At 44.4% G+C, this 25,404-nt stretch overlaps 1 protein-coding gene across 1 annotated transcript; it reads right to left on the minus strand.

Annotated features, from left to right (window-relative positions):
- Positions 1 to 221: 221 nt before the first annotated feature.
- Positions 222 to 23,605, minus strand: LOC142767167 (uncharacterized). The gene is made up of 9 exons (XM_075868383.1): positions 23,476 to 23,605; positions 18,821 to 19,057; positions 17,804 to 18,026; positions 14,766 to 14,928; positions 12,837 to 12,952; positions 9,039 to 9,177; positions 7,706 to 7,873; positions 2,614 to 2,736; positions 222 to 445 (listed from the first exon to the last, which is right to left on the minus strand). The coding sequence occupies exons 1-9, from the start codon at positions 23,603 to 23,605 to the stop codon at positions 227 to 229; spliced, it is 1,518 nt and encodes a 505-aa protein (XP_075724498.1). The 3' UTR covers positions 222 to 226.
- Positions 23,606 to 25,404: the final 1,799 nt, after the last annotated feature.

Here is a 25,404-nt window from a genome sequence, read left to right on the forward strand (position 1 = left end):
CAACTTTAAGGGCTCATTTTTTAATGATTTTTGTTCGTAAGCACAAATGGTTAACACATCGCAAAGATTATGACCAAAAATTACTTGTTTTGGCCACTTTAAGAATCTTTAATACGCGTAATTTACCAATGTCATTCAGGAACGCCACGCTGTAGGGGATATTTATCGCTTTATTCTTCAATAGTCTAACGTGGAGTGCTGCCACTTGAGGCTTTCACTGCTTCCATCATCCCACCATAGCTTGATACGCCAGTTGCATGCAGTCTTTCATGTCTGCGGCGCTCCTGTATCTCGTCCTGAAGAAGTTGAGAACGCTGCGCAGCAGGTGCAGTCTGGCGAAGGGACCGCCTCTGGACCTGCAGGCGTTGCTGAAGTCCGCATAGTCGATGTCGAAGACGGCGATGCCGAACTTGGTGTCGATATGCTGCTCTTTGATTTTGCACAGCTGTCGAGGAACGTCAGAGCAAGTATGCGTTCAGTTGCGGTGACAATAGGCAGCTTTAGTTGGGCGTATGCAACAATCCTAAGCATGCTACCCAATACGTTGCGTACGCTGTAAGCGAAGTTTACCGTATCAACCGAACCGGCATGCGTTTTAACTACACATATCATATGAAAAAAAACTAACAGTTTTTGAGTGCTTCTTAGCGTCATCATGTGGTAACAGCCGTGATAACGGCCACCGGCATCCGAGTAAAACTTAACCGTTGAATCCACTGCTTCACGTTCTGTGCCATCATGCAATATGGCTGCTCTTTCATTCGAGATCTCGCGAGAGTGTCACGTAGCTAGGCGTATATCGCTACGTTTTCGTGCGCCGCATTTGCCTTCAGGCGTACGCACGCATCCGTGGACAGGCTGCGTCTGGTACTGCACATGCGCACTTGCATCCCGTACCCGTGCTACTACGTACGCTTAGTTGTACTATTACTTGAACTTTAGAAGAAAAAAAAGGGGGAGGAGGGAGGTGAGCCAGTTAGCACGTATAATAGTGGTAGTGCGTGCGTAAGCCAAGCGTCGGTGAACTTGCATGAAGGTGAAATCAAATGCCTTAACAGTGATCGTTCTCGTAGACCCCTACGCCTGCCGGATTCATAAGGGTAAACTTGCTTGGACAAGTTCGCAGCTATTCATTGTCACGTTATTGCGCACCGCTTAAAAAATGAACACTTGGGATGAAGAGCTGTACAGACACAAGCGCCACGGTATGCTGCTCCTTGATGTGCTTGTTGTCCGTCAAGTCCTCTATCTCAAGTGTTCGTCTTTGATTGATATGTGGGGTTTAACGTCCCAAAACCACCATATGATTATGAGAGACGCCGTAGTGGAGGGCTTCGGAAATTTTGACCACCTAGGGTTCTTTAACGTGCACCCAAATCTGAGCACACGGGCCTACACCATTTCCGCCTCCATCAAAAATGCAGCCGCTGCAGCCGGGATTCGATCCCGCTACCTGCGGGTCAGCAACCGAGTACCTTAGCCGCTAGACCACCGCGGCGGGGCTGTTCGTATTTCAAGTCGTGCGCAATAACGTAATGGATTCGCAGGTTCTTAAACGGCATGGGCATGCGCAGATAAGTTTCCGTGTTTTACTTCTTTCCCGCCGTTGTGCGCAACTTCAGTTGTGGGGTGTCTTTAATTCCTTCCTGTGTTCGTGTTTCTCCGCCTTGTATTTTGAAACGATTACTTTAATATTACTTGACGTTAATAGCTCTTTTATGGACTTGCATGCGTTCTTCTGTAGTTCGTCATGAGCTAAATAAACAAAACTCATGGCCCTTCAGACAACCCGCTGCGGCGGTCTAGTGGCTAAGGTACTCGGCTGCTGACACGCAGGTAGCGGGATCGAATCCCGGCTGCGGCGGCTGCTTTTCCGATGGAGGTGGAAATGTTGTAGGCCCGTGTGCTCAGATTTGGGTGCACGTTAAAGAACCCCAGGTGGTCGAAATTTCCGGAGCCCTCCACTACGGCATCTCTCGTAATCATATGGTAGTTTTGGGACGTTAAACCCTACGAATCAATCAATTAACCTTTAGACAAGCTTAAGAGAGCAACGCATAGGCGCGGGGGAGGAGAAGGGACCAAAAGGCACGCGATTGCCCCCCCCCCCTCCATTCCCTTCGATCTAAAGGGGGCCGCAAAGTTTGGCCTGTGCATTTAAAAATGCAGTCTATTGAGTCTATTTTGAGAAATCCGACACCACGTATATGACGCTCCTTAAAGCGACTCGTCAGCACTACCTCGAAGATAATTATGTTTTCTTCTGAGAGTCTTGTGACACACAAGGGAGTTAACATGCCTTATACCTGGCAAGTCAGGACTAAAAAAATAATAAATAAACTATCTCAGAGAGAACCAGTGCTCAGTGTTCCAAGCCCACTCATTATTAAACCTTCCTCGCAAATTTTCTTTTCATAATGTGCGCATCATGAATGCACAGGTGCTTGGACACCCGTCGAAAATTATTTGCGGCAACACACTTCACCCTGCAGGTATCGTGATGATCATCAATATATATATATATATATATATATATATATATATATATATATATATATATATATATATATATATATATATATATATATATGACAATAGCCACCCATCGGGTACCTTATTAGCAAGTCCTTTTCGGTCGTCGTATGAGAACACCATCGGCCCATAGGCGAACCGATATTGGACGGCGTCCACAACTTGATCATACACCGGTGTTGAGTAGTTCGGGCTCCTGCACACCTGTCACAGAGTGCATGCAAAATGAAACTCCCATTTCACTGCCAACGTAACATTTAGCTCCCGTCCAAGATGAAAAACTTTCAAACACCTTCAAGTTGTCATGATAGTACAGGTAGTGATTATTAGAGGCCGGATATATGTGCACTAAGAAACCGGCTTTTAGGCGCCAAAATAGGCGAGCAAAACTGTGTTTTGGGCCCCCAGTATCGTAAATATAGGCAAAACAAACTTTGACCAAATTCAAACTTTCGAAAAAACAACGTGTGGGATATATGTCTACGACATGACAGCAAACAGAAATGCTTTTTATGATGGCACATGGGTGAATTGGTTTAGCACAACCATGCAGTTTTTTTGTTTTTTTTTTTTTTTTGCGGAGCTTGCAGAATAAAGTTTCTCCTTTTCTAGTCCAGCATGATGAGTTAAGCGCTCCTGAGTCTTTCTTTTCAGCATGGCTGAGAAGGGCAACACAAAAGCAAATAGCCAGTGCGCTAATAGGCCAGAAGTCTTGCCTCATATTAGCTTCGTGTAACCGCACAGGATCAATTTCTCTTCTGTCTGTAAACACCTATAAGGTCCCGTCATCAGGTTTGAGATTTTCGATCAAGCAAAAGGAATGAATTTTCGATCAAGCAAAAGGCCCTCACGATCTCAACTCCCAAGATTTGAAATAATATGCACCCTAGAATGTCGTGAAATGTCAGACTGAACGCCGCTTGACCTTCATCTCAGGCGCGTCAAAACGACACAACACCACTTGCGTGCACGACCTCGCATGGGTACGTCATGCGAATGTAACCTTGCGTGCGCATGACGTGTTGATGCGCCTGCGTCTGGGTGTGATCTTGTGGCCCCGAGTTGCTCCGATACCGAAGAGGGCAGGAAACGAACGTGGCATGTGAAGCCTACACCGGGCGAGTGGCAAAGCTCAAGCTCACCTTTTCGCGCCATGTTTTCGCGGCTTCTAATGAGCCAATTGAAAACATTCTAGTGGCACAAAGCTTTTCATTAGGCACGCAACAACTTCCAGTGTCGAAGTGAAATTTCCCATGGTTTGCGAAGCGTCGTTTAAAAGTAAATGGCAAACAAAATAAAGCCCACGCGGACATTTTTTTTTTCATCCACACTACTTTCCCCTTATGGCATTCCATGGTTTCGCATTCATTTTTCCTCGTCCTGCGGCTGCACTGAAGCACCTACTGTTCCCTACGCATGCGAGCAGACGACGCGACACGGATGAATACATGTGTAGAGGCTAATCGGCCTTCCTATTGGTGAAGAGGTCTTATAGCCTTGACAAAGCTGAAATGAACTTATGAGATTGAGCATGTAGCTTACACCCCATAAAGTTCTGAAAGCTCAATTTTGCCTGCTAACATGAATTTCGGTCTCCAGCTATACTCGAAAGCAAAATTTGAGGTTGGGTATAGCGTTCAAAGAGGCGCCAATTTTGAAAATTGGCATTTATAGGCACTCATGAGAATTTAAACACAAGAGTTAAAAAACGGGCATTTACAGGCAGTATAAAAACACTACAAAAACTATTCTTAGCCTGTAAGTCATGCTCATTTATCAAAGTGTCACGATAGGAACACAAGAAACAGAATAGGCATTTGCTATACTATTGTGTCTGTAGTGGTTATGCTCTTCATATAAAATCTAGTTTACCAGCACTAGTGAAAACGTAATCTACATGATCGAATGTTCATATTGTCATAAACTGCAGTACATTGGCGAAACAGGGCAGCCTATCAATGTTTGATTAAATGCTCATCGCACGGACATGGCAAAGACATTATCGAAAGCAGTGGCACAGCATTCTATAGTAGCAGAACGAAACTTCGACGATCTTCAGTACATACTACCGTCAACCTTTTGGTCCCCAGGAGACAAAAAACATACAGAGTCGTACCTTATTGACAAGTTCAATACGATCCAGCCAGTATATTCTGTTTCAGCAGTTCTATGCAGCACTGCAGAAGTTGCAGTGTTTCTCGACCAATCAAGAGGGCGAGCACATTTAGCTATATCATTTCGCGCGCTGTCGCCTGCAAGCAACGAAGCTGCAAGAGGTGATATTGCAACTTTTGTTCATTGCCGCCCTGGTATTCGAAAAAAAAAAACGTAGCGTTAAACAAATAACGTGTCCTAAAAATGGCGCCAGGACAAGTCATACCGAGCTATTGAGGAATATAAAAAACTAACAATCGCGCAATGTAATCCCCCGAGATTGGCGATGCGCCCATCGCTACTCACTAAGCCTGAAAGAGCGTGGTTCTCAAAGAAGGTGCTTAGTCGATCCGAATACTGTGTTGTCGAAATTGAAGGACATGAAATGTAAAGCGAGTGAAAGCATCAGTTCGGGTCTTGCAAGCTACAGTGCGCACGGCAGCCGCTTCACAGATTCGAGTTGGGCGACAGCTGTTTCCGGCAAAGCAGCCATGTTTTTCGGACAGAATGCCGGTTCCTCCGCGACGCTGTGGAGTCTGTGGCTGTGCCGACTACACGTCTGAATTAGGGCGACGCATTGCCAGTAGTTTCTACTTTAGAGATTAAAACTTGACGCGTACGAAAACAGCTCCATTATTTGTTCCATCCTTTGCATGTTATGACACGAACACGTGAGAACTCTCTTCCGTATTATAAAGCCAAAAAAAATATTTTTTTTTGATTGACCAACCCCACCAAATTGCCGGGCTTTAAACAAAGTTATTTCTTCCTCCTACTTCTTTGAAAAATGGGGCAAAATCACCAGGCAGATCCCGTTCCCAAAAAAAATGTTCTGACGAGACTTGTGAAGGTCACGAGGACGGCCAACACGTTCTGAACACGGACACTACATCTCGCTTCACAAAAATCTGCGCTTGGACATCGCGTACGTAGCTTTGGCTCTGCTGCACGGAACTCATGAAACAGAGTATATGTTTAAACATTTCTAAAGGCGCTCTAGTATCCACTCGGTATGATACATACACTAAGACAACAACTTCGAGCTAAGCCCTCCATCTAAGAATTTCAAACCTGCCGTATAGTTAACTTACTACAACTGGTTCGACAACTGAAACTGAGCGACACCTGTACATCCTTACCTTCCCACAACTTTTTTATATTCTTTTTTATTGTTCACGGAATGTCTCTTCTCTTTTCTCTTTTCACTCATACAATTCTTCACCAGCAGCTGAGCCCCGTAACCACTACGTCAATGCAGCGGTCAGGAATGGTATAGGTAAACAAGTCAAATGAAAGATGCGACAGTACGTTTTCTCAGCTTGCACTGCCCGATTCTCGTTGGCAGGTTTTACTACACAAATGTGGTGGTCAGAATGAACGAAATGCTTTTGTAATGACACACTTTGTCGTCGTACATGTTGCTCGATGTTAATGGTTTTCTACAGTCGTAAAGGTAAGGGAGTTGCACATCGGTCAACGGAACACCTTTATGGTGCAGAAATAGTGTAGGCGAGACGCAACATCTTTCTGAGTTACATAAGCAGCTGCCGCTGACACAATGAAGCACTGGGGCATGAACGATTATGAAACTGCAGAACATTGACGTTCTTAAGTATTAACTGAGATGGGCCGTGATACTTGTAGCAACTTTTTTATTTGCGCACTCTTATTGCACTAGAAAGACAGGCGAGAACTTGTCATTAAAAACCCGCTGAAAGCGCTTCCAGAGCCGTTTGGTTTCAATCATCGAAGAGGAGTAAGAGTACTGCCATCCAGTGGTACAGCGAGAGTGCTTTTGCTGCTCCGAGAGCAGGCAGGTGCAGTTCCTAGTGCTCTTCCCGAATAACGGAGTAACCGCAGGACGTTGCATTCATGGTATTTGTTTTGATTTCGCTTCTGCCATGGCGAGCGGCCATGGTATAGCAGCCATGTGCAGTTTGAAACCACTGATGCTGAACAGGTGAACTAGAAATTTTACGCATATTTTGTTGCTGCCTCACAGAAAGTGCTGCGGCTTGTGAACGTCTTGATCACGTACTATATGTCTCCCCACTCGATCGTAACCCTCTCACCTGCCCTCCGAAAAATTTACAGTGGCAAGGAGTGCTTCTGCTCTTGGCCCTCTGTCCCGAACTACTTACTGCACGAAGCCCCAACTCCTGTTTTCTGAATGAGATTCGCCGTAACAAAAGATCCCACAAATATTGCCTCCTTTTATCCGACAGCAGTAACCGTAATCTGGTTTGCTTGGGCTTCTTTTCTTAAAAACCCCGCACTCGCCACATTCTTGTGAGCAATTCTATCCCCCGTATTCTAGAACGTCCTTTCACTCAACGCTTCACCTTCACTTGAGAAAGCCGATGGGAGCGCCGTCTCTATAGGCAAGGCAAGTCACTGCATATCAGTGATAATCTGCTGCGATTCTTGAGTAGCACAGCATCATTTTCAGCCGAGCAGCGGTGCAGTGCTCAACTCTTTCAAGTAAAGGCTGAAAGTCGAGTCGAGGAGCGTTTCTGAATACGGGGGTGTGTCACGCTCATAAATCACATGTCATTCGTGCCGTGGAAATATCGCGCGTACTGTAACATTGCAAGGCAAAGCACGACAGATTGGTGACCATTATTATTGCGGGACATAAGCATATTAGGGAGTTTTCGAATAGCGTTCTCCAAGTTAGCGGGCGTTACGGGTACAGCGTTTGTGTACGGGCGCCATATAAGCTTTAAAATAGTGTATATCCCCCACCACCGCAAAGTGTTTCGCAGGCCTCGTGCTATTTAGGATTACTTGTTAGCGGGCCGCAAACACGAACGCGTTATGACGTTTGCGCAGTAGCAGCGACCGTATAGTTAAGGCTTGCGGTGCGCTCTTCGAAAACTCCCTATTTACTCGCTATTTTTTCAGAGTGTACTAAGCGAAATCAGGTGCACCATGTGGCTGATGCCGCCTTGTATTTGGACAAACGTGGTAGTTTCGCGTCGCATTGATACGGCCGATGAAGAGAATAGACGGAACTCACCTCAGCGTAGCTGGCGAATGAGTCGAGGCTGTTGTTGGTCATGCAGGGTGCCAGGAAACCGCGTTTGTCTGGGTCAGTCAGTAACGCTAAATGACCCTTCAAAGACACCGACAGCACCGACTTGAGTCCCAGACCCGACAACCTGACGATACTCTCTGCTGCCGTCGTCTGCGCGAAGCCAGCATACGTCACACGCATTAGCAGATGCCAGTCGTATTCAAAGGAACCACGACACCCAATTTTAGTTCGTAATGTCTTATGGGGGGGTTCATTGCTGGGCGTTTATAAATAAGCCAGTGATATTTTGCCGAGTTCGATTGCGAACTTCGTTTATTATTGAATATTTTTATAAACTTATAAACACGCAAGTGGTGCGATTGAGAGTATACGGCAACACCGGCCCATTAGCGAGCCATCACGTCAAATGTATCTTGCTGTGTAAGCATCTGAATACTGGCGAATGGTATTGTTCCGTGGTCCACCGCACGTGAAGTCCAGCTATTTTAACTCTGTCTTGCTTGGAACTGTATTTCAGCGATTTGCAGCGCCGCAGACTTTGATAGAAGCGATGGCTATACGCTCCATGTAGTGCATGACGTTACAGATGCCATGGCAAAATCACAGGCTCCAAAGGCAGGTGGTGTTATAGTTCCTAGTACACTCTAGCGGTGTTTATAGCCGGTGACTTCCTGAGCTTGTTTTGCAAGGCAATACTCTTTTGAGGTCTACTTTTCATATATGTGTAAACATTATATATATATATATATATATATATATATATATATATATATATATATATATATATATATATATATACCACACTTCTATTTTTGCTGAAAGCCAGAAATTTTCGGATCACCACGTTATAGTCCCATTCAAAAAAAGAAACAGCCCGTCAGATACACTCTGGGAAAGCCGTTGTCATATCGAAGTTGATGCATCTTCATCAGGTCACGGCCGGGATTTATCTTAATCGCCATCAGCCAAAGTCTAAAAAATTGCACAAAATTCCTTGCAAGTGTGCAGCGGCTACTTCTCCGCAGAATTACAAAGAATGGAATAGTGAATGCCTGCCTACAACACAATGATTTACAGCATAGTGAGTACCCTGAAAGTGTGGGCAGCTGCTGCAAGCAAAGAGTGTTTAAAAAAAAAGAAAGCTCTAAAAGTCCACTCTTCCAACTTTCGTTGTGACAGTGCTGCACGTTTCGCGCAGGCCTGGCGGTTTTATATTTTTTGTAGCGAGTGTACGTTAATACTACCAACACACCAGAACGCTGTGCCTTTTGAAAAAAAAAACAATGGAATGCAGACGATTTCATTGTGACCTGACCAAGTCGTACTGGTAGCTGTCTTCGGCGCCCTGAGGCTTTTGCAGAAGCGTGGGCGGCACGGCACGACAGCTGGGTAAACCGTTGTCCCCACGCGAGTAGTGGCCCAGAGCAATGTACACGTCCGGCATGATCACGTTCCTGCGAGCGGGTGCAGATACTATAATTGACGTAAAAAAGATGGCAAGTTGGAGTTGATGTACCCTTGGGAAAACGTGCATGACAACGGCAGATACACAAGAAAAAGACACAGCTGTGGTGGATCGGTGGTTCTGGTGCTTCACTGCTGACCCCAAGGCCATGGGTTCAAGTTTGGCTGCGATGGTCTCTTTTCGCTCGAGGTGAAGCGCTATAAAGGTCCGTGCACTGTGCGATGAGAGTAGACGTTGGTGGAGATCAGAGGGTCAAGGTTTAAGGTACCCTCTACAACATCATCTCGCGTAATAATATTGAGAGTTTGGCATATAAAACCTCAAATTTATATTATCGATATTATTAGATATTACAATAGAAGGACCAAGGGCGAGTGCTGTCTAGCCCTTGGAATTTATTCAAACCTGGAGAGAATAAAAGTCGCTACCATGAATGTACAGGAATTTCAGGCTTCATGACGAAAAATTACTGAGCATGCGTACCACGGAATCTAGCAAGAAAAGAGAAGGTTCTAATGAGCCTTCATTCGGTATCATTTTGAAAAATGCTTCCGTGAGTTTCCGAGTTATTTTCTGTTTTTGCTTCAGGATAAAAACATCGTTATTCAAAACTCCCAGCATATCCACGGAATCGATGATGATGAGTTGGGCTAAGCGTCCGTCTGTCCGTTTGTGTGTCAATCCGTCCGTGCTTTCGGACGGACGGACAGAGAAACGGACGCACGTGTGGACGCACGGAAGCACAGACGGACTGGCGAACGCATGGACGGATAGATGGACGGAAAAAAGGGTTACACCCACATGACCTGTAAAAAGCAAAACCTACTTGCCATCGGGCAGAGAAGTGCAATTAGCGCTTCTGAGTCACGTTAGGCGAGCGGCGCAAGCCAGTGAGGCCCTCGACTTGGGGCCCGGAACAACACGCTCTGGAGTTCTCCCTTGCTACTCTTTCCATCAAAATAAAGTTTCGTTCCTATTCTTCTTCTTCAGCCAGCTGCTGTTGAGAAAATAAGGTTCGCCCGGCTGGTCACTACCGCTTTCTGGCAATAATGACTGCCACACGTGCACAAAAATGTCATTAAAGACCGAACAAAGGGAAATAATCAACCAGTTTTTAATGATAAATTGTGCCCCCAGAACCTTATTCGCGCTAATTTTATCATCATGGCATTGTTAATAGAGGACAACGTAAAAGTTGAAGTTTATTCTTATGTTTCGCACCTAAATCTCTACGCCGGACGTCACGATTTCTCAGTTATATTTTTTTTTCGTTTTTCTGGCATGGGCACAAACAATTTTCTGAATTTTGACATTTTAGGTTGATATCCACATCTGGGGATGATGTACTTCATTTTTGCTTATTGATAAATATGTGTAAACTGATTGGAACAATAAAGAATGACGACCTCTACAAGTTTGGTGCGCTAACCTCCACGTGGCGTCGCCACCCACATTTTCTTTCGCACGTTTGTCGCATACAAAGCGTCTTGAAATGGCAAGTGCAGTGACATTGAAATCGAAAAACAGTATTTTACAGCTATATGAAAAAATATTCTTTTGTTTAGTGTCTCGTTATTCTATAGCTTAGGGTGTGTTGCACTACGTTTATCCAGCTTCGGTCTGCAAACTACGAAGAAGTCACATAAGAGTGATAATTGCTGGAGTTTTTCGTCCCAAAACTACGATATGCTTTATGAGGGACGCCATAGTGGAGGGCTCTGGAAATTTTAATCATGGGGTAAGGTGTGCTGACAAGGCACAGTATAATGGCCTCAATTGTTTAAGTATCCACCGAACGTGACCACAGTGAACAGCATCGAACCCATGACCTTCATATCACCAGATGAGCACCGTGACAACTACACCACCGCGGCGGGAATACGAGGACACGCAGTGTGGTCCGACTGCCACATGGATGGCAACCTTCGTAATGTCGTCCGTGTGCGACTTACACTGCAGCACGTTAAGAAGATTGTCCGCATTCTACGTGTAACACATTTAAGTACGTGTTCAAGAATTTTTGCGAACATCGTAATACCTATGTACATATTTTATATCTCCGGGATACTGAGCAGTGCGGGACATTCAAGATGAAAATTCGGCAGATTGCACGCACCGTGAGAATCCTTGTTATGCGAAGCATGAGGAGGAAAGGTGACTCTTGTGGAATTTTTTATTGAGCAAGACGTTACGGAACTAAGCTAGAAATATGTGCAAATGTTCCACACACAGACATGTTTTATATAATTATATGTTTTATATATGTTTTATATGTTTTATATGTTTTTATATGTTTGTTATATATGTATATATGTTTATATGTTTTATATATATGTTTTATATAACCAGAAAAATGGAAAGTTAGGTGAGTTCGATTGCTTGCGTGGATAATGCGGCACTCGAGGCGAAGAAGAAAGGAACACATAGTGCACAGAACGAGTGCTGTCTCACAACAGTTTATAGCCAGTCGTCTACAGTTGCATAACTATAAAAACAGCACAAATAATGTTAGCAAAACTAGAATCGGTACGCAGATATGTAGCCCTTGTGCTGGCAACTTAGAAGGATGGTTTATGTAGCCCTGCTAAAACGACGTAGACCAACTTATGTAGAAAACAGACGTTGACCCTACGTGGCTTCTGTAACACATGGGTACATATGTAATGTTTAAAGATAAGATAGCCAACACTGCAACCAAAATTGACGTTTCTGCTACACAGATTCTTCATCAAAAGCCGTGTTGAGGCCTGGCAAGCCCTTGCGGTGGAATATTTGTATGCCACGCAGTGTGCTCTGGTTCGATTTCTTCTGGGACTGTGATACCTATTCTTTAATTCAGTCGGGTCAAAATGTGCTCATGTCAGTTTTTCTTGACGCTCTCTCATTTAAATTACCGATGTGTCTTTTCGCCGTTCTTAGGTAGAAAAACTGTCCCGTATACCACGGCCCATGATGTATGGGTATGAGGCGTACGCGTATGGATGAAAAGTTCGACGCCTTCCGAGACGAGTTTTAGTGGCAAGCATTCCTTAGCGAGCTGAAGGCACTTTGACAATTTCTGTTTACTTATCTATTTTATATATTTAGCCACCTACGCCTTGATTCCCTCGTGATCACCTCCTTAATAAACGAATATTAGAATGGCGTGGTAGGAAGGCTTGACGAATGTGATTCACTTTTGATGACATGAATGAAGCCCCCTGCATAATTATTTTGTCTTCATTTACCTTAAATATGCAGTGTGTCATTACACATCATCGCTTTACTGAAGGCACCACCACGTTCAACGAGTAATTCGACGTACCACTTCCTGCGGGCCATATGAAAAATATTTTTCCTCACTCAATATATACAAAACCAAAAGTGATCTTGCGCCATATTTCTTGCCTGAGATTTCATTCCCTTTAGGCCAAAACAGGGCATAAATGACATCAGGATAAGTATATCTTTTTTGGCTGTTTGCTTGGAATGAGTTACTAACACACCCAAGAATTCACATACTATGATTTTTTTTTTGCAATAGACAGTTGTCTGCATTAAATTAACATATAACAAATTGGGCGCATTTGCACAAAGTTCTTCATATAGGTGACGTCTGAAAGACTTCAAAGAATGTGATTTTTAGGCTCTCTCATAATTTTCGCTTACGTGAAATTCCTGATGTAAAAGCGGGCCCAGCCGGCGTCTGGAATGTTCGCCGCGAAAAATGTGAACACCTTGATGCCCTGGTTGACGATTTCTTGCGAAAAGTTGTCGCGCAGGATCTGTGACGAAAAGTGAGATTTCGTGGGCTCTTGCGGATTTACCGTATTCTTGTCATACACAAGTGTAGGGGAGGGAGGAGGTCACAAGTTCCCAGGACATGTACGCTGCCGTACAAATACATGAGATAGTGGCCTGGGAACTTTTGACCAGCACTGTACATACACGCACGCCCATACAGACCCCTACACACACATACATCTCTTAGTACAGTTGTGTGCAGCCCTAAGTACATCTAAGTACATTTCTCAGTGTATCATCAAGTTCGAAAACGTAAAATATCCCCCCCCCCCTTTGATTTAAGAAGTGAAAATATGTGGCTGTCTGCTGCTTGTACCTACGTTTCAGCGTCAACAGTTAGTGTCTTACTGGTGTAACATTTAAGGAAACGCTCACACCAGACCAAATACAATCTATAGCGGCCAGATTGGCAGCAAAACTACTCGCTGATCACAGGTGATTGCTTGAAGCAGTCGTTACGTAGAAGAAAACGTATGGCAGCTCCGCTAATGTGAAACCGTAGGAAGTGTATGTAGTGCGGGCACCCAGCGATTCCCGTTCAGAGATCTCCCCGTGCTCCGTTTGCGAAAGCGTCGATGGCGCCAATGTTGGTGGTAATCATTGGCTTCCACGGCAGAAGTAGGATCTTGCTAAGTAGATTCAAAAACTATAGGTGTGTGAAACGTGTGCTACTTTTTGCTGTGTTTTATGGGCTCCCTGCTTCTTACGGCAGTTGAGATACGTATCGTTTGCGGGGAGTTTCATATTGTCCTTTCCGTTATCAAACGTGAATCGTATAGGTGCCCCGCCGCGGTGATCTAGTGGCTAAGGTACTCGGCTGCTGACCCGAAGGTCACGGGATCAAATCCCGGCTGCGGCGGGTGCATTTCCGATGGAGGCGGAAATATTGTAGGCCCGTGTGCTCAGATTCGGGCGCACGTTCAAGAACCAAAGCTGGTCGAAATTTCCGGAGCCCTTCACTACGGCGCCTCTCATAATATTATGGTGGCTTTGGGATGGTAAACCCCACAAATCATTCAATCAATTGAATCGTATACGTGATGGCGCCCTCTCTAGGGTGGTGCCGATGTTAGCAGCATATTTCCGAAGCGCTTTTCAGCATTTATTTGTGAATTATTGTGATTGATCCTTAGTTGTTCTGACTCATTTATTTTGGGGCTTGTTCGTTCATTTTAGGCTAGTTCTGGACATTGATGGTCTTATTAGGGTCTGTATTGATCGATCTACTCTAAGCGTAATGGCGCCACGTGAAATGCATAGATGAACGACCAGCCGAACTCTCTAAGTTGTTCTGAAATTAAATACAATGATGTGTTCCAATCCTTTAAATAATACTCATATTACTCCATATCATTTTTAAAGGCTAAAGCCTTTAAAACGCATAAATGGGGCGTCGGGATCAACACGAGTGTTGCAGGAAGTCATTATCACGGGATGACTTCACGATACGATGCGATCAAAACTTTACAACTCAATAAGATTTCATGCCCTAATGACGTCACTATGAGGTCACATGAAGTGCCATCGTGTGATAACGTCATCGTGCGGCATGCGATCGGCTGAAGAGGAAAACATGCCTTTCGCCTTGTAATCGTCTAAGGCAGGGTTAAGCAACTATTTGAGGTGGGGGCCAAATTGCGTGAAGGCGACATGGCGGCTGCTTCCCTGGGACCAGCATGCCTGGGAACCCCTGGTCTGAGGCGAATAGATAAGGCACCGTATGACAATACATGTTCGACCTGAAGAACGGCATATGCCACCCCGTCAACGCATTCACGTGCGGTCTATGCGTACCTTCAGACAAACCAGGGCAGGTATTAGCTCGGCTTCCGTGGGATTCACAGTGGCACTGTCCACAACGCCGATGTGGTAAATCGAGTGATCCCAGAAGTTCTTCATCACGTTGAACTTCTTGGTGGCTTGCTGTAGCAGGTAGGCCTCCAGGTGGTACGCCGAACTGCATTCACATAGCCGCAAAAATGAAGGAGGGTGGAGGTGGTTGTAACATCTGCCGAAGTCTTGTATCTTACTTAAATGCACTAAAGTGAATGCACTTTGGCTCTGACAATTCACGTCAGAGCCAAAGCTCAATCTATGGTACCATCTAAAATGGCAATATTATCAACAACAGGGCCATACTTACCTAGAAATTAACGAAAATGCACCTGTAAACATGCGCCGCAGTAGGACATTCTCAAATTGATTTCGATAATGTCAGATGAACCACCTACAATTATTTACTAGTAATCAATCTACCTGCACTAAATAAAGAGCTTCAAGAGACGCAATAAAATGCTGCTTCATGGTTTCTGTTTGATTTGTACAAAGAAAAGAACCACCGGACGTTACTATGGGGAATGGCGAGAGTGGTTCAAAAATTCAATTTTCTCTGGCTAAACTGCATAGGTTGTGCTATCTAGTGGGGCCCAGTTGAACCTGTCATCTCGAAGCGAATGGCGGGAAATTGATCAATGACCGCTGTTGCTGCTGTGGCTACGCTGCTTCCGTTCTGCTGCTACTAGTGTCGGTGGCCGCGCAGTAAAGTTGGACACGACAGCAGTGACGTTAGATGGTCTGCTTCTTGAGGCGGGTAATTTTAAATGCGCTAACCCGATGCGGACCACTAAAACGTGATAATATTTCAAAATAAGCCCTTCCTTGGCACAAAAGTAACACTACGAGGTTTATGGACAGCAATTTCAACAACAATCATCATCATCATCATCATAATCATCATCATCCTGACTACGTCCACTGCAGGACAAAGTCCTCTCCCATGTTCCGCCAGTTAACCCGGTCCTGTGCTTGCTGCTGCCAATTTATACCCGCAAACTTCTTAATCTCGTCTGCCCACCTAACCTTCTGTCTCCCCCTAACCCGCTTCCCTTCTCTGGGAATCCAGTTAGTTACCCTTAATGACCAGCGGTTATCCTGTCTACGCGCTACATGCCCGGCCCATGTCCATTTCCTCTTCTTTATTTCAACTATGATATCCTTAACCCCCGTTTGTCCCCTAATCCACTCTGCTCTCTTCTTGTCTCTTAAGGTTACACCTACCATTTTTCTTTCCATTGCTCACTGCGTCGTCCTCAATTTAAGCGGAACCCTCTTTGTAAGTCTCCAGGTTTCTGCTCCGTAGCTAAGTACCGGCAAGATACAGCTGTTATAAACCTTCCTCTTGAGGGATAGTGGCAATCTACCTGTCATAATTTGAGAGTGCTTGCCGAATGTACTCCACCCCATTCTTATTCTTCTAGTTACTTCAATCTCGTGGTTAGGCGCTGCGGTTATTACCTGCCCTAAGTAGACATAGTCTTTTACAACTTCAAGTGCACTATTACCTATCTCGAAGCGCTGCTCTTTGCCAAGGTTGTTGTACATTACTTTCGTTTTCTGCAGATTAATTTTAAGACCCACCTTTCTGCTCTCCTTGTCTAACTCCGTAATCATGAGTTGCAATTCGTCCCCTGAGTTACTCAGCAATGCAATGTCATCGGCGAAGCGCAGGTTACTAAGGTATTCTCCATTAACTCTTAACCCTAACTGTTCCCATTCTAGGTTTCTGAAAACCTTCTGTAAGCACGCGGTAAATAGCATTGGGGAGATTGTGTCCCCCTGCCTTACACCCTTCTTGATTGGTATTCTGTTGCTTTCTTTGTGAAGCACTATGGTAGCAGTTGATCCCCTGTAGATTTCTTCCAGAATGTTTATATATACTTCATCTACGCCCTGATTCGGCAGTGTCTGCATGATGGCTGATATTTCTACTGAATCAAACGCCTTCTTGTAATCTATGAAGGCTATGTATAGTGGTTGGTTATACTCTGAGCATTTCTCTATTATCTGATTGATAGTATGAATGTGGTCAATTGTTGAGTAGCCTGTTCGAAATCCTGCTTGTTCCTTTGGTTGATTGAATTCTAATGTTTTCTTTACTCTGTTAGCAATTACCTTTGTAAATAGCTTGCATACTACAGAGAGCAAGCTGATCGGCCTGTAATTCTTCAAGTCCTTGTCATCTTCTTTCTAATGTATTAAGATGATGTTAGCGTTCTTCCAAGACTCTGGTACCCTTCCCGTCAGGAGACACCTCGTAAACAGGGTGGCTAGTTTTTCTAACACAATCTGTCCTCCATCTTTCAGCAGATCTGATGTTACCTGATCCTCACCAGCAGCTTTGCCTCTTTGCATGCTTTCCAAAGCTTTTCTGACTTCTTCTATCATTACTCAATTCTTCTATCATTACTCAGTCATCGTTGATTAACAATCAACGATGACTAAATAGTTGTCTTTAGTGGGAAACTAGAGGCAACTATTCTGCGTGGCGAGCGGGTGTTGTACTAACTGTTCATCTCTTAAATTAATAGCTCACCATTAATATGCTAGAGGATGTATGCGTTGCGGCTGAGAAGCTATAGAAACTATTTTCCATCTTGGGTGTTAGGAATATACATTTCTATACATATATTGAATGGCACGAAAACACCGACGGCCACTCCCGTCGAGAGCGGTTGCTGTTACCGCAGTAACAAATCTAACTGAATCGCTGGCGAATTCACCTATATAGACCCGAAGGTGAACGCCATCTTTTTTTCCTCTATTCTCAGCTTATATAATAATCCTTTCCCGCCACTCTCAGAAAGCTCGCTGTATCTAACGCGGTCTTGCACGGTCTTCGTGACCATCCCACCTTTGATCAAGCTATGACGTCATGCGATGACGTCACAATGACGGCACAATTTTCGGTGATTTGTGACGATGTCTCGTTAGGATCATGTTGTGATTTGTGCGAATGCGTCAGGAATTCTTACTTCTTGTGCGCAAATACTCACCTGTAGGTGAAACCGACGCCAAAGGATGTGGTCTTGTACGACGAGGCGATGCCAAGAAAGGTTTTCAAGTTTACATCGAATTCATGCTGCGTAGCGAACGTGTTGCGACCCATGATGTACAGCGAGTCGTAGAAGAGGTACTCGCACAAACCGTCCGGCGGGAACATCTGCGTCGAGTTGGTCCTGACTCCCATCGTGCACACCAGGGGCTGGTCGTCAATCACTGCTCGCAGCGCCAACAGAAAAACAACACGAGCTGAGACATTACTGAACGCGTATTGACTTGAGAGACGCGAGCATGTTCTAGTTGCTGTATACAGTAGTAAGACGGTAGGTTGCGCCAGTTGGTTATGATCTATCGTGAACTGATTTACAGCGCAACACCAGAAAACACAGGACGGGGAAGGAGCAGTATGGTATAGTCAATTAATGGATTTAGGAAGGAAACATTGAGGGCTTGTTTCTGCGCTTCCCACAGCCTTAATGCCACTTTTCAGTAAAGTCTGGCTAAACGTATACAATAGATTGCAGTAAAAACATACGAACGGACGGATGGGTCCGTCCAGAATGGCAGACGTACCAACGGACGGACGGATGGACAGACGTTTAGAGAAGAGGTTTCGTCTTTTTCAAAGCTGTATCTCTTATAATGTAACTGTTGTGGTCTTACATACCGCAACCTCGACATGAATATGAAGGACGCCGTAGTTCAGGGCTACGTAAATTTTGACGATCGGGTTTTCTTTAATAGCGTGCACTGCCACATCACGCAGAACACGGGCCTCCATCAAAATTTGGGGGCCCGGGATCAAGCCCGTGATCTTCGGGTCAGAAGCCGAGCACCGTAAAGGCCCCACAACGCAGCTATAGTACGCTGTAAAGTATTAAGGCTTCTCGAGACACGACCACATGTCGAGACGTTGCTTCGAGCGGCCGCCTATAGTCAATATTTCAGCATCTCTCTGGTTCGGTACGAAATGTTCCGCATTTTATATATGAGGATGGCGATGAACGTACTTTCGGCGGGTGCAGCTGTAGGCGCGGTAGGCGTTTCAGTTGTCGTAGTGGTGATAATAGTCGTGGTGGTACGCTGTGTGGTAGGCTTGGTAACATGAGTGGTACGTCCTGTTGTGGTAGTCGGAGCAATCGTGGTAGTTGCCGGAGTGGTCGCTGGCACGGGCTTGGCGCTGCTACGTCGAACAACATAGCTACTCGGCGCATCGGTCGTGGTCGTCTCGGTCACATAGGAAAATCCTGCATGCAGGCATTGATTCAGGTTTGTTTGTTACTTTTTAAATGCGAAGCATTTCTAGCGCATTTAGGCAACTTTGAGCGTATCTATCTATCTATCTATCTATCTATCTATCTATCTATCTATCTATCTATCTATCTATCTATCTATCTATCTATCTATCTATCTATCTATCTATCTATCTATCTATCTATCTATCTATCTATCTATCTATCTATCTATCTATCTATCTATCTATCTATCTATCTATCTATCTATCTATCTATCTATCTATCTAAAGAAACATTTATTTCAAATACTTCAATGTGCAAACAAATTCGAGAATTCTTTTGCAAGTACTAATGAAAGCATAAACAAAACAGTCCTTATATTTTCACATTTTTTTATGTTTTCCGCCTTCATTGTTTCAATAAGCAGTGTATTACACCATTGTACATAACAGCCATGTTTACACTAGGGATATCTTTAGTATTGTAACTATCCCTGTTTTTTTTTCTTACAGCATTGCATTTTTACATTTTCTCCCGCCAAATGCCTTAGATTTCTATTTTCATAAATATCATGTATTTGTAAGTCTTCTTCAATATGTGTTTTCATTTCAATCATATTAAAAATTTGTATTTGTTTTTTTTTTCTATGCTGAGAATATATATACTTTCCTATATATACTGAAAACGTGCATGTATGCTAGCTTTGATGTTACTGCTGCTATATGAGAGATTTCAGGCACATTCAAGCTGTATGATGCAGCTTTTCGCCCGACGGACCTCCAACAATTTCGTTGTAAAATAAAAACATTTCCGACTTCTGATTCTAATAGAGGGTCAAAAACCACGTTAAGTGCCCAGAGCTTCAGAGAAGGGGTCAGGGAATCATAAATAGATCGATTGATAGAATGAGTTGTCTTTCGCCTCGGAGTCCTCTTAGACACATGGACAAGGTATTCGACGAGCGTTTTGATCAGCCTGCCTTATATCGCTGAATGTTACCGTGCAATGATATGCTTAAGCATACTTATTAACAAACGCAAAGTGGAAGCAGTGAAATGGGGTAAGAGGAAATTTCACTTGAACTGAGGCACAGATGCTTACCGATGCCAAAGGTAAATAGCATGATGATGGCACTCATCAGTATGACGATAACGACGACGGTGCATATGAACACCGCTGTCGTGGCGTAGGTCCGCCTGGGCAAAAAGAACATCGCGTGCGAGATGAACTGCTTTGTTCGGAGTCGAAAAGCTTCTTCGTCATATTGAGGGTATAATACGCGAAAATCGGTAGAAGTGACTAATGGTAACGAAAGAGTTCGCTACGTCGCGAGCTACGTTATATCGAGGTTCAGCTGAATCGGGGCATACAGAAGGTAAATGCCCTTTGTCAATGGTGAAGTGCAGTGTCTACTAATGTTGCGTGAAACAAATTGTTACTCTGATATATATTACAGCTGCGTGGTGGAGTCAAGACCCGCGCTAGCTTTTCTTTTTAACGCGACAGGCGTATATCAGTAAATAAACTTGCTTTTAGACAGATATATATAGGAATGGTTCGAGATAATATCAGTCCTGAAAGAGTTGTTTTGTTAAATGAGACTATGGTCCGAGCATTATATTTAAAGGATCCCCCCTCAACTTCTCCGAATACAGAAAACGAGCGCATTGTTATCTTCTGGCAGTTCTTGTCTTGCTGGCGCATCTCGAGACGTAGAAACAGTGATTCATGATTGATATGTAGTGTTTAACGTCCCAAAACCACCATATGGTTATGAGAGACGCCGTAGTGAGGGGCCACCGCAAATTTCTACCGTCTGAGTCTCTTTAACGTGCACCCAAATTCGAGCACACGGGCCTACATTTCCGCCTCCATTGGAAATGAAGCTGCCGCAGCCGGGATTCGATCCCGCGACTTGCGGGGCAGCAGCCGAATACATTAGCCACTGTACCACCACGGCGGGGCAAGAAACAGTGATTCCCGCGACGTCTATGCGGCACATGCTGTCTACTGATTCATATGCACGAAATATAAGATGTGAATTGTCTTGTGCACGGCTTCGCCTTGCAGCCGCCCACCAGTTCTTTTTTGTCTCGTTTGAGCTTCTTGTCTCGCATTATACTCGTGCGCAATGAACTGATTTCAGCCCCGCCGTGGTGGTCTACTGGCTAAGGTACTCGGCTGCTGACCCGTAGGTCGCGGGATCGAATCCCGGCTGCGGTGGCTGCATTTTCGATGGAGTCGAAAATGCTGCAGGCCCGTGTTCTCAGATTTGGTGCACGTTAAAAAACCCCAAGTGGTCTGAATTTCCGGAGCTTTCCACTACAGCGTCTCTCATAACCATATGGTGGTTTTGGGGCGTTAAACCCCCCTTATCACTTAATAAACTGATTTCACTTTATTTTGAGTACTTCTGACGGCGCTAGCCGACAAGACAAGTGCGATATTTCAATAGCCTCAGCACTTAGCGGTGGACATTGTACAATTTCTAAGGAATAAGTGGCGAGGAGGATATGTCACTTGTAGAAAGAAGCAGTGAAGGCGAGGACGGTACCACTCTCTTTGTCTCTCAATGTGGGTGGTGAGCGGCTCTTTAAGAAACAATGTGGAGAATACGTGCACACATGAGAACAACCTGCATCGTTTGCGCTAACCACGTCCACAGACATTGATTGATTGATTGATTGATTGATTGATTGATTGATTGATTTATCCACTCATCTATCCATCCATCCATTCATTCATTCATTCATTCATTCATTCATTCATTCATTGACTTACGTCTCTTCCTTTTCTGAAAGAAAGGAAGAAACGAAGATGCAAGCGTTAGTCCGTCACACGTGCTAGAAAGATTGCTTATCGGGGACTCTTAATGCATCCATCTGAACACCGGCGCTTGTATTCATGTATTCATATAAACCGGTCAGATACATAATTGAGTTGTTCGACATTACTGTAAAGCACTTATCAATATTTGTCCGCTCTTAATTAAACAAGACGCTGCAAATAAATTTAGTTCGTACCGACAATATGAAGTTCTTTGCGTTTATTTACAGCATCGACTCTTTCTGGAAAATTAGCGATCAAACGGGTCTTGACGTGTCGTTCTCGATTCAGCACGAGAAGTATATCCACTCTGTAAGCTGCAGCTATGGAGACGCCGGAAGGACAATATTGAACACGATATTATGTACACTACGCGATAGTTTGAACGGTTACTTATCGTAGAAGTCAGCAAAAGTGCTCCGAGGCCCTCTTCATTCTTTGAGGGGGCGGGGGCATTCTAATTTTGGAGGTTTTCCTTATGAAAGAGATTCTCGTATTTACTCAGTTGTAACGCACACACGATTGTCACGTTTTTTGACTTGACTGCGTCATGAAAAAACTTCAATACCGAGAGCATTGCGCGAACAAATACATCTTCGGCAACTTGAATTTCTTCATTCAATTTTGACACGAGGGACGGCTTCAAGTAGCGAAAATGGGCAGAACCTCAACTATAATCGACTAAATGTAGTATACACTATACTGCAATCGAATTTCGGTATAACTAAGCAGCATAGAGACTACAACTGAGTTCGTTATATATGATATTCGTTGTGATAGTACAGATAGAAATTTTCTTTTTTAGCATGAAAATCCTAGATTGAAAGTCGAACTATTCTATGCTTGAAACACCCAATATCAACAAAGTAATCTCTACTCACCTTCTTGTGGCATTTCAAACTCAACATACCTAAGCACCCCAGCATGAAATGCAACCGAACAAAATTGACGAAAAATTCTTGCGTTACAATTTATCTGTAGAATGTGACCAAATTTTTAACCAAATTGCATTGCAAAAACGATGTAGGCGTGAGTTGCCTTTCTATAACTATTTTGATTTTTATGCTATCTTCCAAGTTTTGAGCTTCACCTGGCATGGCGGTCCAGTGTTGTTCACTTGCTGGCACAGAGGTCACAGGATTGAATCCCTGAGGCGGACGCCGCATTTCACTGGAGGCGAAAAAGCTATCGAGGCTTTTGTGCTTGTAAGGTGTACGTGTAAGGTGAACAGATGGTCCGAGCTTTCGGAACCCTTCACTGCGGCATTCCTCATAATGATACCGCGATTTTGGAAATTTTGCCCAAACAAGCATAATCGAGCGTCACGGAAACCAGATACTTCTTCGTTACAAGCCATATCGTGCCGGCGGCGCTCACGTTCTGGCTTCGTAATAAAGGTAATAAGTGTCATTGAACTAAGGCCTTTCCTGCCAAACTTTGTATTTTGTTCGCTACGGCAAGTTATTCGCTATGTTCGTGCTCGTTCTAAGGAAGTTCGGCGGTGCTCCTCTCTCTTACAAAGCACGTGCATGTCATTGCAACATTCCTAGCACCGCATGCCACAGTTTAAGTGGAGAACCTTCGTGAAACACCTTATTTCGTACCTGTGGTAGATGTCTCCATGGACGAGCTGGAAAACGTAGAAGCTGCAGCCGTGTCGTCATACACCGGCAACCCGGGGGCCACCTGACCGGACGCCGTTTGGTTGACCGCAATGGGGTTGTAGTAAGCCATGGTCGATAGTTGGCGAACCTGTAACATTAAACGCCGATTCTCTTCACTTTAAATACCAGCAAAGTCGATATTGATGAGGGTGCCACTGGCTAAGAGTTAGAAGAATATTATTTAGGCAAATGCTTTATATTCCTGCCTGCAACGTTCTCTAGTTCAATTCAATAACTTGGTATATTTCGGTAAGCCTCTTGTGAAACTATGTGGAAAATATACGGGAAACATGCATTTCGTACGGAAGCAGAAGGAATTAGTGGAATGGCTTGTGTGTTTAGAAAACATTGTTAACAATGCGGAGTGCTTGGTACTCTATTATCGGAGAGCACAAAGCCGTCCCGTGAGCCTCACACTTCGATGAGGCTGTTGCGACAAATATTACGTCATGAACAAGCTCACGACGTAAGGACATGCACAGAGGCTGGGAGCTATTTGTGGAAATCGGAGCTATTTCTGGAAAGCTTCAAGCGCTTTCCATCTCTTTCTTTCTCATGCCAGCGGGACCGCTGAAAGCTGCGTAAGGGGGGGGGGGGGTTACTAGGGGGCAAAAAGATGCGTTCCTTTGTCAGCGCACGTGATGACCTTGAGCACTTTCTTGTTTTTCTTCAGACCCGCGGCTCATGATCGCGACCAAGCACACGGTTACGTGGCGGTATCTCGTGGCGGCCACGGTAACCAGGCAGCTCAGGACATCGGACGCGTTATCTGAAGGCGGTAGGTTCGGACACTGCCACGAGATATCTTTCACTTTGTACAATTCAATATATAAATAGCATTATATCATAGTAACGACAATACAGTTAAAAGACTACGAATAACGTTGCCTGGGCTTCTCTTGGCTTCATATCCTGTTGGTTTGACCAAGTTGTGTCTCTCAAAGAAGCTCTTGATTCATTCTCCTTTTCTCGTTCAAACAATGCTGCGAGTACGGTAATGCCGGTAGTGAAATGCGCGCACTCACGTAAGCGAGTTTGGACTAGGTGAACAGCCGGAGTAGCGGCGGCTTGAGCTTGCACTGTGACCTGCCGATCAGGGGCACCTTCGAAAGAGAGAACGTTCGCGGAGGCTCGAGGAACGTGCGGCAGATGATGACAGTGATTATGATAATCATGATTAATGTTCATCACACACCCACAGCTGGGGAAAGACTCGGGTTGCTGTATGTATATAACAATGGTTTATTGAACTACGACGAACGAGAAAAAGCTTGGAGACCGTTCGAAAAGCCCAGCCCCTAAACAACTTCTGAAAACACAGAGCAACAATCGAGTTATTCTTTCCTGTCGTTTCTCGTATTTGGACACCAGTAGTGTGCTCAGGTGACGTCATTAGGAAAAAATCACCAGGCACAGTCACAGTGAAGCGTGAAAAGGCAACCTTTCTAGGGCCTTTTTAAACACTGTTAGGGCGACTGCCATAGGCATACTTGCATGGTACCCATTACGCCATAATTCATCGCTTGCGTGTTTACAAATCAGTTCGCACCATGCGCTGCGACGCAAGAGGTCGTAGGTTCGACTCCCAGCGACGGAGTTTTTTCTTCTATTTTTTTTACTTTTTTCTTTTATTATGCACGTGTTTTACAACACATCCGTCATTTCCGTGACAGAAACACCCCAGTGAGCCATGATGGTCCTCGGTATAAAACATTTTTAGTTAAAAAGCATAATAAGTAAAACTTGTTCATACAAAATGAGATTCGAACCTATGCTCTCTTCGTGAAAGCTCAGTATAATACGTTAGAGTTACGCCGGTGTCTGTGAATCGTTTGCAAACACAACTTATGCAGGCTTCATATGGGGGAA

This window comes from Rhipicephalus microplus, chromosome 7 (assembly GCF_043290135.1).
Source record: "Rhipicephalus microplus isolate Deutch F79 chromosome 7, USDA_Rmic, whole genome shotgun sequence".
NCBI classification, from domain to species: domain Eukaryota; kingdom Metazoa; phylum Arthropoda; class Arachnida; order Ixodida; family Ixodidae; genus Rhipicephalus; species Rhipicephalus microplus.